Raw genomic sequence first — 17,314 nt, 5'->3', positions numbered from 1 at the left:
TACTTTATCTTAAAAGAAACACATCAGATTTAGACTTTTTCACATTAAAGTAGGACACAGCCCTATTGTTGGGAATTCTTTTATTGCATAATCAGAGATTTAGGATTAATGTTCGTTGTCAGCCAACTCAAATAATGAGATGATGGAATTTTTATTTGTATTGTTTTCTAGCTGATTTCATTTTTGCAGTCTGTCTGGTTACACCTTCCAAAAAAGAAATAAACATTGCATTTACAACCTTTGTGAAATAAATAAATAAATAAACAACAACCAAAAAACATTTTAGAGTACACTGAGCTGCCAGAAGCTGTTAAATGACACACCTGTTCTGCAAAACAATGAAGAAAAAAAAATCATCATCTTGCCATGGCACATGTAGTAATGACTTCTGCAATCTCTATAATAATAAATGTGCATAGACCCAATCAGTTAAAAACTCCTTCATGATTGGCTGTTCAAACTGGCTTATTATATGGCTCTTCAGAATACTGGAGGAAGTCCCATTGAAATCAATTGAGAGGTCTGATTCCCAATGATGACCGCTTGAACAAAAAGAAGACTGCTGCCATTAGGCAACAGGTTTTGTGCTTCTGATTCACATATCTGTGGTGAAAGTTAAAGATAAATACTGTATGCTGCTACAGTATGCAGCACCTACAACTTAAAAAGTTATTTTCTATTTGCCTGAAGAACTATTTCCTCTCGGCAAAAACAATGGAATGGAAACAATGGAATTTCAAGACATGTTGGGTGAAGTTTATTTTGTCCTTTTGCCAAGTAGCCATATAATAAATAACATATAGCCCACCAGTCACTACTGAAAAGCAAATCATTTAAATCATTTTCAGGATTTGTTTTCTGATACTGTCCGATGGACTATGAGTTATCTCTTGTATAACATATTTGAGCCAATCTGAGCCAATTGTAAGCAAAAAAAAAAACACAGTTATGGGTCACATTTACCTTACAGTGTTAACACCTGGTAGAGTCTTTATACTGGGTTATTATGAAAACAACTATATTTCTTCCACCTGACATAGACAGAGATGACACCGATTGGTTGGTGGTTACATATAAAGAAATACTGCAAACTTACTACTTGTTGGAGTATGAATTTACGGCAGAACAATTAATGACTTATATCATGGTATCTTCTGAACATTATCACAAAGTTGTTCCTAACATGCGCTGAAAAATAAACTGGCACAATAATAATCCAGTGTGTGGGCCCTTACATTAAAGAAAACTAAAAAGGACGAATCACAAATACAAGGCCTATGAAGACCATTATTGTTCAGTTTCTCCAGTACATAAACTTAAATTCAGAATTAAAAATGTGTCCTTTTGCATATAAATTGTCAGGTCATCAGAGAAACAATAACACTAATCTAGTTTATATTCAATCTTGTTCATAGATCCATTTGTAATTATGAATCTTATTTCACACCATAGACCTACTGTCACTCATGATGCATCTTTGTCTGAGCGCCACAGTTTTTCCTTGACTTCAGTTGGTAAGGTTTTGAAAAGGTCTTCTTCAACGTTTATTGCACTCCTTCTCAGCAGATGGCACTCCCCTAGTTCAACAGGTAGACCTTCCAATCGATTGCCTCGGAGCTCCAGCTGCTGGAGGTTTGTGAGTTCACCGAAGCGAGATGGTAAAACTTGCAAGTAGTTATTCCCTAGGTTTAGTGCACGCAGCTTTTTGCACTGGAACAGCTCAGGGGGGAGAATTTCAATCTGAAGAGGTTGAAAAAACAGACAACATTTATGTTTAAGTCAAAAAAGTGATCTTATGATGATCCTACTATGGATATTGTATACTGAAATATAAAATAACCTTACCCTGTTTGATGTCACAGCAAAGTACTGTAGATTTTGTAAGAACCCAATGTCAGCTGGTATAGAAGTAAGGTTGTTGTGACTCAAGTCAATAAACCGCAATTTGCGGCAGAAGAAGAGTTGGCTTGGTATTTTCTCAATTTTATTTCGATTCAGGTAGAGTCTCTCCAAATTTGTCAGGGTGCCTATCTGGATAGGAATGTAGGCAATCTGGTTGTACCACAGTTTGAGGCAAACAAGTCGATGGAGGTGCTGGAAGCTTATGATTTCCTCAATGGTTTTCAAGTTGTTGTCCTTCAAGTCAATCTCTTGAAGATTGTGGAGGCTGAATATTGAGTGAGGAATGCGCTCCAAGTCACACCGTACAAGCTCCAATTCTGATAGGTTCACCATTTTCTTCAGGCTGTTCAGTACCATCAGTTTTGTGCCTTCGTTATTCACTGACAGTTTCTGCAGGTGCACCCCAACATCTGTAACAACCTGTGGCAACTTTGTGAGGTTGCTTTTCAGTCGCAAAACCTTTAGTCTCTTTAATTCCCGTAACCCGTCAATAACTATGTATCGATTGTTGTCTGAACTAAGATTGCCTGTGAGGTGCAACTCACTAAGATTCTTTAGACTATAGATCCACAATGGGATTTCCTTGATATCGGTGAATTTTATGTGTAGGGCTTTTAGATTCTCACGCAGAAACGCTAGAGCAGGTGCCTCTATTCTCGCGGGTGTGTGATAAAGCCACATCTCCCTCAGGTTAGTGAGTTGGGCAATAATTGGCGGTATGGTAACATCCGGTATCAGCTCAAGTTTTAAGACCTCAAGCTCAACCAGATCAAATACAGTATCTGGGATACCACCCAGCATAAAAAGATGGAGCTCAAGCTTTTCCTGAGAGTTTTTAGTGATTCGCTGCCTAAGTTTGTCCAGTGTCCACTCATTGTTAAGATTAAGCTGCCTCAGTTTATTTTCGCTCACCTCAGACAGGAAAACCGCAAACCGCTTAGAGTAAAGGGGGTCATACTGGTCTATCATATGAAGCATGAAAGCAAAGTCATTTTTGACATCAGGTATATCACTATAGCTACTTTCTTCTCTAATGGACTCAAAAGAGTACTTTTTGAGAGAACGACGGAGCATCCAACCCAAAGTGTACATGCAGATAACCCCATAAACAACTACAAGACTTATATAAAAGCAAGCAAGAATTTTGAAGAGGGTTGCAAGGGGGTGCGTACAATGGTACATTTGATAGCCAGTGAGATTCTCAATATCCACACTGCAATCAACATGGAACTGAATGTTATGTACATAAAAGCCTGTGTAGCAGATAATCACTATGAACTTAATTACTTTTATGGTGGTCTGCCGAATATACAGTCTGTACACTATGTCCCCTTCTTCTACATGTATGCGAAATTTTTTAACCTTTTCAAATAGAGCTTTGGCCTGTTCACCCTCTTTTTTGTCCAGGACTCCAGAATCGGAGTGGTCCACAATGCCTTGTTCAATACGGTACATGGGGGGAATCATGGGAACAGTGGCCTCAACATCATCACTGAGACACGACGCTTTCTTGTCCAATGACCCGTTCATTTTTCCTAGTGCTTTAGGGTCGCTCTCCTCAACCACTGTCTCTGAAAGCGCTCGTGTTGTCCAAGGGGAGTCAAAACATTTCAGCAAAATGGATACAAAATGCTCGAGTTTAGAGCTTGTCCAAGGGAACTTAAACCAGAAGTTGCTACATGCCAAAAAAATTAGGGTATGCAGTAGCACTAGGTATGGGAAATACTTGGCAAACCAGTGGAGTTTATTCTCATAACAGACAGCATCCACGTAGTTGTACTGGTGACGGTCAAGGTTGTACTGGATACCTTTAGGTTCTAAGAGTTGCGCTGCGGAGAGGGTGGAGTTAAAATACTTCCTGCAAGTCTTGTTTACCACCCATTTGCAAGGCAAGCAAATCATTTTGTCTTGAGTGACCTGCAGTGTTCCTCCAAACACAGCTATCATCAACATCACCACAGAAAGGTAATCCGTGAAAACATCCCACCATGGTTTCAGGATGCGGTATGCAGGTTGGGTATCCACAAAATAACGCAGCTCCGTAATGGGTATCATGATTTACCTAGAAAGAAGAACATATACAATTAGAATCTCATCCAATAATCCCATGAGATTTGGCAATACCATTCTACAACAACAAACTAGGTATCAACAAATGAATGACTATCCATAACTTGACACTACAACAGAAAAAATGTGGCAGTGACATCAGTCTGGCAAAATAAAATGACAGGGTTGTTTGGGAAACTTAGACAGTTGTAGACTTATCAGCATATTACAAACTGGTTACAGAGGGATCCAGTCCAGACAAAGCTCTTTTTACATTGATTGCACTGCACTGGAGCACCCAATATTGTCATCCAGATAATGCATCTGCAAATAATTAAATAATAACCACTGTTCAATATACTGAGTTAATAATACCCTTTTCTATGGAGTGACAAACTCAGCACACAATCACACATATTTATTTTTGGGTTACGGGAAACTTTAATATCCCAAGCGCATCAGTGTTTAGTTCAGGGGTTTTCAACCAGTCAGCTGTGGCCTATTTTTGGTCCATGAGTGCATCAATGGTCCCTGGAAATTAGGGCTACATTTTTTTTATCATGAAGTACTATTTATATTGCAATTTTAACTAATAAAATTCACAGCTCATAATTCTGTTCCAATATTTTAGTTTTGTCTCACCTTTTATTTTTTATATACATGTCACCCTCCTTGTGCGACAGACAATGAAGCTCACATATCAGGGGTGCTATTCTTCTAATGCACTAAACATGCACCCCATTCAAAAGTGGTCCAACTTAAAGTTTGGAAAATTGAACTGAAGATTGACTTTTAAAATAAAAAGTCAAATCAAATTGTAAATTGAATATGTGTTAGAAAACCCAATTAGATATTGTCCCCAAATTGTGTGGCCCTGGCAATGTATATGTAGTTCCAGTGTGGGAATCACTGTTTTTTTGTTCAGTTGTAGTCTCCAGGTTGCTTCCTTAGTTAGAATGATGGCAGATAGGGTTAAAGCGGAGCTAGTAATCAAGGATATTTGATGATGGTCCCTGCTGGTCACACAGTCAGTTGTAAAAACCATATCACTATCTTACTTCTGCATGTTGGCCATTAGGCTATTTAAATTACTGCCCAATGCATTGTAGGCTAGGCTACAATTGATATAATGTCCTATCCCTCTATGCCAGGCCTACCTCTTGTTTTGAGACAAACTGCTACACAAATGGTCATGTTGGTCTTGAAAAATGTAAGTTAAGCATAATAGTCATACAACAGTCATAACAATTTTTGGATCAGTTATTGCATCACTGGAGGTAATATTTTATAATTGTTTTTTTTTTTATTATCAAGGTTTTTATTGTATTTTATAATACATACAACCAACAAACAGAAATACATCTAAGACAACAAATAAGACAACATACAACATTCAACCACATTCACCCCCCCCCCCACCCCCGGTCTTGCCCCAGCCCAAAAAGAAAGAAATTCGGTTATCTGAAACAGAGTTGATAAATTGATATGCCAAGTTAGGATGGAAGATGAAAAGTAAGAGAGTAGCCTACGCATAAAGGGGACATAAGGCCATGGCTACTATCCCGACATAGGCCTACTGTCAATAAAAGATGACCATAAATTAATGTTTTTAGCCTGAGCGCCATGCATGATGGCCACAGATTTCTCTAGCTTAGCCAGTAGGCCTATATTTTGTAATTGTATCTTTGGCCAGTAGACATATTATACATTATTTTATTTAAAATAAAAATGACCACGTTTCACTGGAGGTTAAGTAATGATAATGTATCAGACGAATCATAGCCTACGATGTAAAACTGTAAGTGAATTAACCAATGTTTTTTTTTTTTATATATAACATTTGTTTAATAACGATGGGCAACGTTGTTAAAGCAACGTTAACGTAATCATAACGTCAGCTGCAAAAGGATGTCGACTGAGCAGAAAAAGGAGCAGTTTCTGGCTGAAAACTGCGTTAGCTGGCTGTTTATTCTGGCCACTAAAGAAATCCACACAATTTCGCTGAGTCAAGTTATTTCCGCCAAGCGACCGAATTCGTCAGGTGATTGAAAGGGAATTGAAATCCAAATCATTAACGCAGAGTAGCTGTATACGTTAGCCATAAAACCTTAGGTTAGCTAACAAGCTAACATCAACTGCACAATGTCTCAACTCACCCTTGTGTCTTTCACAGTCAGACCAGATCACGTTTATTGTAAGTGGTCCGACTTTGCTATTTGCCCAGGAGATAATGGAGACCCATTTCTATAGGACCAGAATCCTCCGGTTGACCGTTGTTGTATATTATAATATGATTATAGTTTGTTCTTCTAAACATGTTTACAGCTGCCTTTGATGCATTAAAAAATCTCTAGTGTAGTCTGTGTAGTCATGCGTGTAGTGACCATGACTAATATGGCCCCCAGTCGTCATTTTTTCTTTCAAAATAAAAGTCGAAACGTATTCATAGATAGACAGATACCCTGCTGTAGATTGACCTAATTTATTTGTCATATCTGAGAAAATGATTTTGCACAAGTGCATGCATAAAACATGGTCACAGATAGTCACACAGCCTATATGCAACGGTTACACAACTGAGGAAACAGTATGATAAATGATCTCAAAGCTTGCAAACATGTGGCAACTACAAAACAATCTTTACAATAGATTTATTTAGAAAACTTGCTTAGCAGGAGGTGCTGCAGCCCCCTCAGCATCCTACTTTCAGCGTCCCTGAGTGGCAGGGCGCAGTGGTCTTTTACTGAGATGCTATTAGTTTGAGGTCAGTTTGAGGTTATTATTATTATTTATGCAGTTATTTTGATAGTTGAAATAAAAACTGTTATGTAAACCAAACCCCGTCACCAGCTTCCAGACTGATCAAGGAATCTGCCACGGTCTCTATCCACAATCACAGCAGCCACCGTCATGCTCTACCACTTTCTTTTGTTAGGCCTATTGATTACAGATGAGATGTAAGATTCTCTCAATTTCATCAGATGAATACTTCCGCCTCACATTTGCTGCAAAATTAACTTGGGTTAATTTGCTGATTTTCATTTACTAGAGTTGTAAATTGTTAAATAGCATGTGGGCATGTTTCACAGACCAAAGTTCATATTCTATGTTCACGTCACAGAAAACGGTAAAATACTCGGTTAATCCATGTTATGTAATCTGTAACACAATTTGATGTGCTACAAAGGTCAGGATGAAGGTCAACTTGACCCTAGTTTCAACAGATAATTTTTAGAGTTGTTTGTCTATCCGTCTATTTGTGCAGGATTATGCCAACTACTGGCCTGATTTCCATGAAACCTGGTGGAGAAGCTGTGACATGGTCCACGGACGGACGGACATATAACGCTTTGATTTTGCCATCGTTGTGTCATATGGCGATCTGGGATGCCCTCCAGTGATCATAGCAAGCAAATGCATTTTTTTTTCAGACAGGCACTCAAAACAGTGCCTGAAGTTTGTTGAACAGCATAGCATGTTCAATGTAACATTTTTATATCAAATTAATTGCCTAGAAAGTATGTAGGCCTACATCATGATTATTATGGACAGTTAACCTGCACATAACAGCAAATCACACATGGATATCTTTAGTTTGACTTGAAATGCATGGTTGAAGTATGGGCTCTCTGAGTGCCTGAGGCCTATATAGTCTAGTCGTGATTTCATGAACCCAGAAATGTTGAGTACCCTAAAGTTTTATTGCAGAAATGTCATCTATAGGTCTAGTGGGTGGAATTCAACTTGGTTGCCTAAAGTTGCACTTTGGGCAATTTGCATAATTAGCATAAATAGGCAATTAAGGCGAGGCAGTACAGGTGAATAGGGTAAAAAATTTAAATAATAGATATCACCATGAAACTTTCTGAGTTGATTACTTATGATAACTATATAACAGCATGCACACACAAACCCACAAGAACTATATACAATATGCAAAATAACTATATCCAGCATGCACACGTACACAAATGCACAATAACTATATACAAGATTGCTGCAGGCTTTCAATGTGCTGCAGCTACAGCTGGTGACATCAAGCAAATTTACTGGAGCCACTGCCTGAATGGCAAGAGCGGGCATGACAGCCCCTTCACTAGCAACCTCCCACCCAAACTGTGTGATGTCTCTGGCCTCTGCAGGAGGCTCTCTAGATAGATAGATAGATAGATCGATAGATAGATAGATACTTTATTGATCCCTAGGGGAAATTCAAGGTCACAGTAGCATACAGACAACATACACACACACATTCACTAACAGCAGAAAAAGTAATTAAAAGTATATAATATAAAAAACACAACTAAGCAATAAGGACTGTAGAAGATAAAGAATATACTAAATATACTAAAATACAAATTATACTAAATAAAACTTAATCTAAATCAATTCTAAAAAACAGTATCCACATAGTGGGTGATTAATCAATCAGGTGCGCTTGCAATGACTGAAGCAGGGACTGAGCCTGTGGTCCTCTGTGCATAAGGTAAGGTGCTCTTTGTGAATGAGTGTCATGGTGATGATGCAAATGAGTCAAACAGTGCAACAGTGCAAGAATAAAGTGTATATATCTATATATAAATAACTATATTAAGAAAGTTATAAGTGTGGTCACAGTTCGGCTGTGGCATGGAGGAAGGGGTTGTGCATATGTGCTAATAAAGCACGCAAACAGTGAGGCAGAAGACAATGGTAAAGTGGCTAGTGGACAGACAGTTCAAGACATGGAGGTGGTGAAGGCTGACCTGCAGCCTTCCACAACATGACCTGAAGATGAGCACGCAGTATGTGCAGCATCAGGTTGGCATCTGTTGGAGGAAGCTTTTTAAGCTTAGGAGGCTTTTTGCCGCGACTGTAAATCTGGTAGCGAGTGTTGTTCATCGACTTGGCCTTCTTCTGCCCATACAGTGCAACAAAGAACTCGATCCCAGTATCTTTTAGGTCACTATGAGTGGCATCAGGTTCCCCAAGCACTGTATTGAGACCAGGAATGGGCCCCATATTTAGCTGGGCAGACAACTATGACCTCTAAATTTCAAGTCCAAATGGAACCAAGAGCACACATGCCATGGTGGAAGGCTGCAGGTCAGAGAGAGCCTCCTGCAGAGGCCATAGACATCACACAGTTTGGGTGGGAGGTTGCTAGTGAAGGGGCTGTCATGCCGGCTCTTGCCATTCAGGCAGTGGCTCCAGTAAATTTGCTTGATGTCACCAGCTGTAGCTGCAGCACATTGAAAGCCTGCAGCAAAGGAAAACTGCAGCTGCCATGCTGCAAGTCTCAGTTGCACTGACTATTGCAAGTGTGAAGGGGGTGAGGTCCGCTGCTGCAACCCATTCACAATACATTCAGATAAAGATCAAGAAAATGATGAGACAAAAGGAAATGAGGAAAGAAATGATGAAGATGGTGAAGGCTATTGAGTGGGATTGTGTGTTGTTGTTAAATATGTTTGTGTGTGTGTGTGCACGCATGTGTGTGCATACTGTTTATAGTTATATAGTTTACAGTGTGTGTGTGTGTGTTGCATGTTCTATATAGTTCTTGTATATAGTTATTGTGCATTTGTGTACGTGTGCATGCTGGATATAGTTATTTTGCATATTGTATATAGTTCTTGTGGGTTTGTGTGTGTGCATGCTGTTATATAGTTATTACCTCCACCAAGGAGGTTATGTTTTCATCGGGGTTTGTTTGTCTGTTTGTTTGTCTGTGTGTCTGTTCATCTGTTTGTTCGCAAGATAACTCAAAAAGTTTGGGAGTGATCCGGATCACCGTCTGGATCCAGGAGGCGGTTATGTTTTCGCTTGGCGATGGTCTGCACTCTCTAAGTGCTTTTCTAGTTTTGCATGGCACACTTAATTTCTTAATCTGTCTGTCCATAGGTCAACACTGCCTCCTTACCAAGTTTCTTAAAGGTTTTCACCAACTCCCCCCCCCCCCCCCCCCAAGTATACGTGTTTACCTTGGAAAAACAATTTTGAGCCTGGCTTTATCACACTATCTGCTTTTGTGTGCAAATTAGAGAATTTTTAATGAGATAGGGCCTCATTTCCATATGTAAACATTAAAATATAAAAAACATGCAATAGATTTTTTTCTCATCTTAACATAAGTAATCAACTCAGAAAGTTTCATGGTGATATCTATTATTTAATTTTTTTACCCTATTCACCTGTACTGCCTCGCCTTAATTGCCTATTTATGCTAATTATGCAAATTGCCCAAAGTGCAACTTTAGGCAACCAAGTTGAATTCCACCCACTAGGCCTATAGATGACATTTCTGCAATAAAACTTTAGGGTACTCAACATTTCTGGGTTTACTATTGGGCCTATGGATCACGACTAGACTAATAAAGTAGGCGCACTAGTTGTTTCTATTCCAGTAGGTGGCGATATACACTTTACAGACGTAACCCGTCAATAATAATGAAAAGAAGAAGAAGAAGCTTTGGTGGCACGGGTAATAATTTCACATTTCCCTGTGTGTGGGTTATGGTCGTAGTAAACCTGTGTTGGTGTCGAGGAGCTGCTCTTTTTCAAAAATGGCAAGTATAACACCGTTTCTTTTTTCATACATTAAGTTGAGTTAAGTTAAAATACGTTTCGCAAATGCATGCCGAAGAAGTGAACAACTGCAGCTATCACTACCGGTGGCTGGTTGACTAGCCAAGTAACATCGTTACTCTTTTTAATTCTTTGTACTTTATTTTTCAGGCAGTGACTCTACATACAGACTTGGGGGATTTAAAGATCGAATTGTTTTGTGAACGTGCCCCGAAGGCATGCGAGGTAAGGTTACCACACACTCGCAATATATATATATATATTCCAATGACACTTAAACGTCTTTTTAAAAGATGGGCACGTAGCTGGATATAGCCTACTCTTGGAATGAGATTTTTTCAGCAATCATGTGAAGAGTAGTGGTCGAGTAAGAACAGACTTAGTTAAGAGCAGGGATCTAGAATTGGGTGGTAAGACTTTAAAGATTTCGTCAGAAAATACGTGGCTGGCTTCAGGTACAGTGCCGTGGTTGACTGCTTAATATGATGCCTTTTTTGGGATACACACACACACACATTCACTCTCGATCTTTCACAGACACACACACACATACACTTAGAAAGACAGGAGCATGAACATCCAAAATCATTCTTTCTGACCCTTGAAGTAAGATCCCACTTGCACTTTAACACTTTTTAAAGTGTTGACTGTGTCAATGTGTGTTGACCGTGTCAATGTGTGTTCACTGTGTGCTGAGTGTGTTTCACTAATTCACGGATTGGGATAAATGCAGAGACCAAATTTCCCTCACGGGATCAAAAGAGTATATATACTTATAATGATGTTGTGGTGATGGGCCATAACGGTTTCATTGTTCTGCTTGACTACAGATCAATGGTAGTAGCAAAGTACTCAACAGTTTTGAGATCATTCTTTATTTCCCCTTGACATATTCTTTGTTCAGTGTGTTTACCATTTTCCTGAAGCCTTCATTAACTACAGTGTAGGGGTGTGAATCTCTCATGTAAAAGACGATACGATTCACATCTAGATACATGGACACGATTCGATACAAGAAAAGATACATGTTAATAAAAAACGATTCAGTACGATTCGATGTGATGCGATTCTATGCAATTCGATGCAGTTCAAGAATGGAAAGGATTCTGAAAGATTTTTTTATCATTTTCTCAAGGTGCACATTCATTTTATATTATCAATTATCATGATCATGGTTGTCAATTAGGCAAAAAAAATGTGTGAATATTATTATCTAAACTGAGGTTTGTATCATATACTGTATTGAAATGAAAAAAGAATAGTCTACATTTCAGTCAAACACAGCAGCCAAATGCAACATAAAATACTTTATAGACTTTATAGATTTTATAGAGTTATATCTGATTGTTTTCAAGGAGCTGTAGCCTTGTTGAGGAGAGACAATACCGAAATAAAATAAAACCATGCTTAAGACACTCTTGGCCTTTTCTCATATAGCCTACAAGAATAAAATAGGCCTACATATCAATGAACTCAGACCTAATATGCAGAAACCTATAATGCCACAAGTCTGGGTGAATATGAACAAAATAATTGGCTAATAATTTGTGCATCGTTTCAGCAGCAAGGACCAAATTATTATTTAACATTAAGGAAATCCCTTCATCAAACGTAAGGCTACTCTACAGACTATCGTTGCTGTGTTTAATTTTTGAATGGGGCAGCCGTGGCCCACTGGTTAGCACTCTGGACTTGTAACCGGAGGGTTGCCGGTTCGAGCCCCGACCAGTGGGCCGCGGTTGAAGTGCCCTTGAGCAAGGCACCTAACCCCTCACTGCTCCCCGAGCGCCGCCGTTGTAGCAGGCAGCTCACTGCGCCGGGATTAGTGTGTGCTTCACCTCACTGTGTGTTCACTGTGTGCTGTTTGTGTTTCACTAATTCGCCGATTAGGTTAAAATTCCCCTCACGGGATCAAAAAAGTATATATACTTATACTTATACTTAATTTCGTGCTGTATTTTGAAACAACGACCGAGTGCGAGTTGTCACGTGCTTAAATTGCAGTAGATGTATGGGTAATGAGGTCCTTTGACAACTTTGGGCAATGAATGTAGCCAAAAACGAACTGCATTACCCACAAATCCGTGCCACGTGTAGTTTCAAAACCGGAAGTGGGATGAACGCGCTGTTTGGAACCTAAATGAGAGTCTGAGCGAGCAGAAAAGGTTGTGAACCGATTTGTAACAAGTAAATCGATATAACGACCGGTTCATTTTAGTATTATTCCGATACGGGGCTTCACGTATCGATGTAGCCGTATCTTACAGGTTAAAAACGGATACCGATACGTATCGGTTAATCTTTAAACCCCTACCACAGTGTTTATTGGGCACATATCTTTGGCCAAATGGAATGCAACTGCATTTGTGATTTCAGTGTGTCTGTGAGAGCTGGATGGATATGATGATGCGCGGTACAGGCTCACTTCTATGGACGCCTGAGTTAATGTTGGATGATTCATGTTAGCAACTGTTTTTTGGCCTTCATGCGTTCATCATATTGCCGTTTGTGCTGTGTTTTCAGGTGGTTGAATAAATTAGTTGTGTTGCTTTGCGGCGCCAACACAATTCTACGGCACTCTTTGCATATGATCTGTTCTTGCTCGATATCACTTGCCTTAAAACCAAAATATTTCCAAATAAAAAATTATGATCTGCAGTGTAAGACATTTTATTTTATTTGATAGATTTGGTTTAGACAGATTGCTTTGCTTTGCAAAAAACTTTGGTGTGGAGCATTCTATGGACAGAGAATGCATTTTAAATATTGTTTGATCATGTTAATTTGATTGTGGGAAGCCAAAATCATGATCGAGATTAAAATCTGATTAATTGTGTAGCCCTACGTGAAACAAGTATAATCCAAAAACCAGGTAATCTTGACAGACTAAGACTTTTTGTCAAAGTCAAAGTGGGATCCTTCAAGGCTGCTATTTGAAGGATGTTATGTCATCAAGTCCCGCCGAAGTACTGTTCCAATGTTAAGCATCCATCAAAATCTACCAAACTCTACCAAGGCCGAAGTCCTCCGTTTTGTCGAATTTTTGAGGATTTATGTGTGTATCGTCTGCGTGCTTGGAACACTCACAATCCTGTGCGCACATTATGGTGGATTTAAAATCTGTACTAAACAAGGCAGTTCTCTGTGTCTTTAAATGTAAACATTGTCAAGTCGATGCCATGATGTTTTGGATTGACCTTTTTACTGCGGCTTAGCCCCAAAAAGTTTGAGAAGCTCTGGTGTAGGCCTGACCTAAAATTTTAAAACAAGTGGAATGTATCTCTGCCAGTGGATACAGAATTGAAGACTAATTATACATTTACTGATTACACTGTCTGTTCTAAACACTTCTATATTTGTTTTGTGTACTGTTGACAATCATTGTGTTTGCCAACAGAATTTCTTGGCTTTATCTGCTGGTGGATTCTACGATGGATGCATTTTTCACCGAAACATCAAAGGCTTCATGGTACAGACTGGGGACCCCACAGGTAATTTACAAGTGAGAGTAATGTCAGCTGACATTTGTGCTAGACCTATTAGAATGAGACGTTCTGTGTAACACAAAATAGAGTCCTATTTTACACACATCAAGATTACAACACAACACTCCTGCATGAAATCATATCGTTGTAAAACACTGCTGGCTTAAATGAACACAACATGGATAACGATACAGTCATTAGAAACTAATGTAAATGTAAATCAGGTTTCTAGGCCAAGTATACTTGCGTATAAGGAATTTGGTCTCTGCATTTATCCCATCCGTGAATTAGTGAACACGTGAAGCACACACTAACCTGGAGCAGTGAACTGCCTTGCTACAGCGGCACTCGTCGGAGAGCAGTGAGGGGTTAGGTGCCTTTGCTCAAGGACACTTCAGCCGTGGATGGGGGCATGGGGGCATCCACTTCCCCCGCCCACATTTTTCCTACTGGTCGGGGATCGAACCGGCAACCCTTCGGTTCCAAGCCTGAAGCCCTAACCAGTAGGCCACGGCTGCGCAGTAATTAGTTTTAGGGGGTAATCCATTTTTCAAACAGGGCCATGTAGGTTTGGATTTTGTTTAACAACCTTCATTTAAAAACTGCATTTTGTGTTTATTTGTGTTATCTTTGACTAATATTTAAATTTGTTTGATCTGAAACATTTCAGTGTGATACACATGCAAAAAATAAGAAATCAGGAAGGGGGCTAACACTTTTCACACCACTGTAGTCTTTCAAAACTGTTGAAAAGCTATTTCAGGTGATTTTGGCTGGTACTAAATATTGGGAATAATGTTGTCATAACATGAATATGAAATTGCTTAAACACAAAGTTTCACGCCTTTGCAATGTACGATAACTTGTGATGTTTAACATCAGTTAATAGGTTTATTCTTTGTATTACACCACTTGCGCAAAAAATTTAAACCACTTTTGTATTTGCAAGGTTAACTGACTTACTAGTTTGATTTCCCATAGGAACTGGAAAGGGTGGAACAAGTATTTGGGGGCGAAAATTTGAAGATGAGTTCAGCGAACACCTGAAAGTATGGAACAGTATGAATGTCAAGTGAATGACAATATATTTTTCTTTTTTCATTTAAATTGTTTTGTTTGTACATGGCCATGATTATTGTTATTATTCTGATATGGAATGTATCAATAATGTTTTTAGGCTATCAATCTTACTATAACCATTAATGTTAATGCAATATTTATCGCTGTCACTTTGGAGATTAGCATCTGCTAAATACGACAATAATACACTTTAATTGTTCCTGCAGCATAATGTCCGTGGTGTGGTCGCCATGGCAAACAATGGTCCAAACACAAATGCATCACAGTTCTACTTCATCTATGCCAAGCAGCCGCACTTGGACATGAAGTACACCGTCTTTGGAAAGTATGTTGTGTCTTCACAGACTTGTATTTATTTACCCACATTTCTGTCTAATTTGTCACTGATATTATTTTCTGATTTTTGTTTTTCAGGATTATTGATGGTTTGGAAACCCTTGACGAATTGGAGAAACTCCCAATCAATGAGAAGACTTTTCGACCGTTGAATGATGTCCGTATAAAGGATGTGACTCTCCATGCAAACCCATTTGCTGGTTAATGACCTCTTTCCCAAACCTGGAGATAATTGTCTTTTTATTTTGTTTTATATAAATACATTTTGCTTGTCTTTATGAAAATAATAAAAAACACCTGATCATTTTACTAGAAAAATGTGTCACTTAAAGGTGTACTCACATGACTTTATCCTTTTAACTACCTCAAACTGTCCATCACTATCTACTACTACTTCTGGAATTATTGTCTGGCAACTTGAGCATTGCTTTTGCCAAGCAGACACTTGACCTGATTTCCACCCTGAGTCTGACTCTCAGATACAGATGCGACAGGCTTTTAAATCGGGGCAAATTCCTATCTGACTGCCAGTCTGAGCCTGAGTGTGAGCAGTCAAATGTACAGTGTGAATACAGCAATTGCGTCCGATTTAAACATGCATTCTTAGTTAGGCCTACCATGTTGTAGCATATGTGACTAAATGCACAGTGCCCTCCTGGATTTACGCTTTGCCACAGCAATTTCATTTTTTTCAGTGTGATCCTCCACCGCATTGTACCCAGGATCCGGAAAAGGAGAAACACCTTCACGATACAACATTCTCTGCCTGTGGCTATTATTATTATAATTTGATTGGTTGGTGCCGTCTGTCGATTGGCTTGGTTGGCCAGTGCCGTCTGTCGGTGCAGCAACAGCTGAACCCCTCAACGCGAGCGACAGGAGAAACGCAACGGATCCACAATTCAGTTCAGCAACGGATGACGTGAGCCCATGTAAAGTAAATGGAATGCGTCTCCAGCACTGCAACGCATGCAACTGTGTGTAGGAGCCGTTACAGAAACATCACCAACAAAGCAGCCCTCATGAGAATTTCACTGGACTTATCAAGCAAGCACCTTCTTTCAGTGATGGTTTTGTAGAATTAGGCCTGCGACACCTCAGCAGTATCGATTTTGAAGTATCTCGGTTTTGTGTGGGTGCATGTAAACATCTGATTTCAGAACCCTGAATAAGTCCTTATCCTGGTTTGGAGAAATCCAGTTATGCTAGCTGGAGTGCTCTGAAAAAAACTGGGATACTGTTCCATATGTACACCTTATCCTGAACAGAGGCTGGCTATGTGCATAGAACTCTATCGTTGGTAACTGGGATACTAGTATAGGATAAGTGTTGATGCTTAAAAAAAGAACAGATTACTTTTACTTTTTATCCATTTTAATCTGCTGAGAGGCTAGATGCAACAGGTCTTACTGAAAAAATAGTCCACATATTGAAAAGCCATGGCCTAGACCACAAAAACAACTTTGTAAGCCAAGCATACAACTGGGCTGCTGTATTGAGTGAACTTTCAGGGGTCAAGGCTAGAATCAAAGAGCAAGTCAAGTATGCCTTTTACATCCATTGCAGTGCCAACTGTCTCCATTTAGTGTTAGTGGATCAAAGCAAGATGTATGGCACACCAAGACTGCCGTACTCCACTGCTTAAGTGACACATGATGGACATGATGATTTATAGCTCTACAGTATGTAACTTTATGGATAGATGGCCTGACCTTAAATGAGTACTGCAAGAGATAGCCCAAGAACACAATTGTGAAAGATGTGTTGAGGCCTGAGGTTTCCTGGCACAGATTGACCTTGATGTGCATGTTGTCTATAAAGTGTTTGGGGGAACACAACTTCTCTGTTTTGCTACAGAGTTCAAGAGTTCTTGATTTAGTGGAAGCTGTGGTTCA

At 39.3% G+C, this 17,314-nt stretch overlaps 2 protein-coding genes across 2 annotated transcripts; one reads left to right on the top strand and one right to left on the bottom strand.

Moving 5' to 3' along the window:
- Positions 1-734: 734 nt before the first annotated feature.
- On the bottom strand, positions 735-6,320 carry lrrc8ab (leucine rich repeat containing 8 VRAC subunit Ab). Its single transcript, XM_076288955.1, has 3 exons — positions 6,108-6,320; positions 1,846-3,964; positions 735-1,740 (listed from the first exon to the last, which is right to left on the bottom strand). The coding sequence occupies exons 2-3, from the start codon at positions 3,955-3,957 to the stop codon at positions 1,465-1,467; spliced, it is 2,388 nt and encodes a 795-aa protein (XP_076145070.1). The 5' UTR covers positions 3,958-3,964; positions 6,108-6,320; the 3' UTR covers positions 735-1,464.
- A 4,052-nt stretch (positions 6,321-10,372) lies between these two features.
- Positions 10,373-15,725, top strand: ppil3 (peptidylprolyl isomerase (cyclophilin)-like 3). The gene is made up of 6 exons (XM_076288954.1): positions 10,373-10,503; positions 10,673-10,743; positions 13,916-14,009; positions 14,985-15,052; positions 15,290-15,408; positions 15,498-15,725. The coding sequence occupies exons 1-6, from the start codon at positions 10,497-10,499 to the stop codon at positions 15,622-15,624; spliced, it is 486 nt and encodes a 161-aa protein (XP_076145069.1). The 5' UTR covers positions 10,373-10,496; the 3' UTR covers positions 15,625-15,725.
- The last annotated feature ends 1,589 nt before the right edge of the window (positions 15,726-17,314 follow it).

Source organism: Alosa pseudoharengus, unplaced genomic scaffold (assembly GCF_046254945.1).
Source record: "Alosa pseudoharengus isolate Yale_2024_CS ecotype anadromous, Long Island Sound unplaced genomic scaffold, YU_APseudo_1.1 YU_APseudo_1.1_scf_17, whole genome shotgun sequence".
NCBI lineage: Eukaryota > Metazoa > Chordata > Actinopteri > Clupeiformes > Clupeidae > Alosa > Alosa pseudoharengus.
The sequence above is the reverse complement of the archived record's forward strand: the minus strand, read 5'-3'. Positions and strand labels throughout refer to the sequence as shown.

Bases quoted from the DNA above. Each gene is read 5' to 3' on its own strand.
- lrrc8ab (XM_076288955.1), bottom strand. From the start codon at position 3,957: ATGATACCCATTACGGAGCTGCGTTATTTTGTGGATACCCAACCTGCA. The intron at 1,741-1,845 runs GTAAGGTTATTT...CAACCTCTTCAG, and splicing joins TTGCTGTGACATCAAACAGG to ATTGAAATTCTCCCCCCTGA.
- ppil3 (XM_076288954.1), top strand. The intron at 15,053-15,289 runs GTATGGAACAGT...TTGTTCCTGCAG, and splicing joins AGTTCAGCGAACACCTGAAA to CATAATGTCCGTGGTGTGGT. The intron at 15,409-15,497 runs GTATGTTGTGTC...TTTGTTTTTCAG, and splicing joins AAGTACACCGTCTTTGGAAA to GATTATTGATGGTTTGGAAA.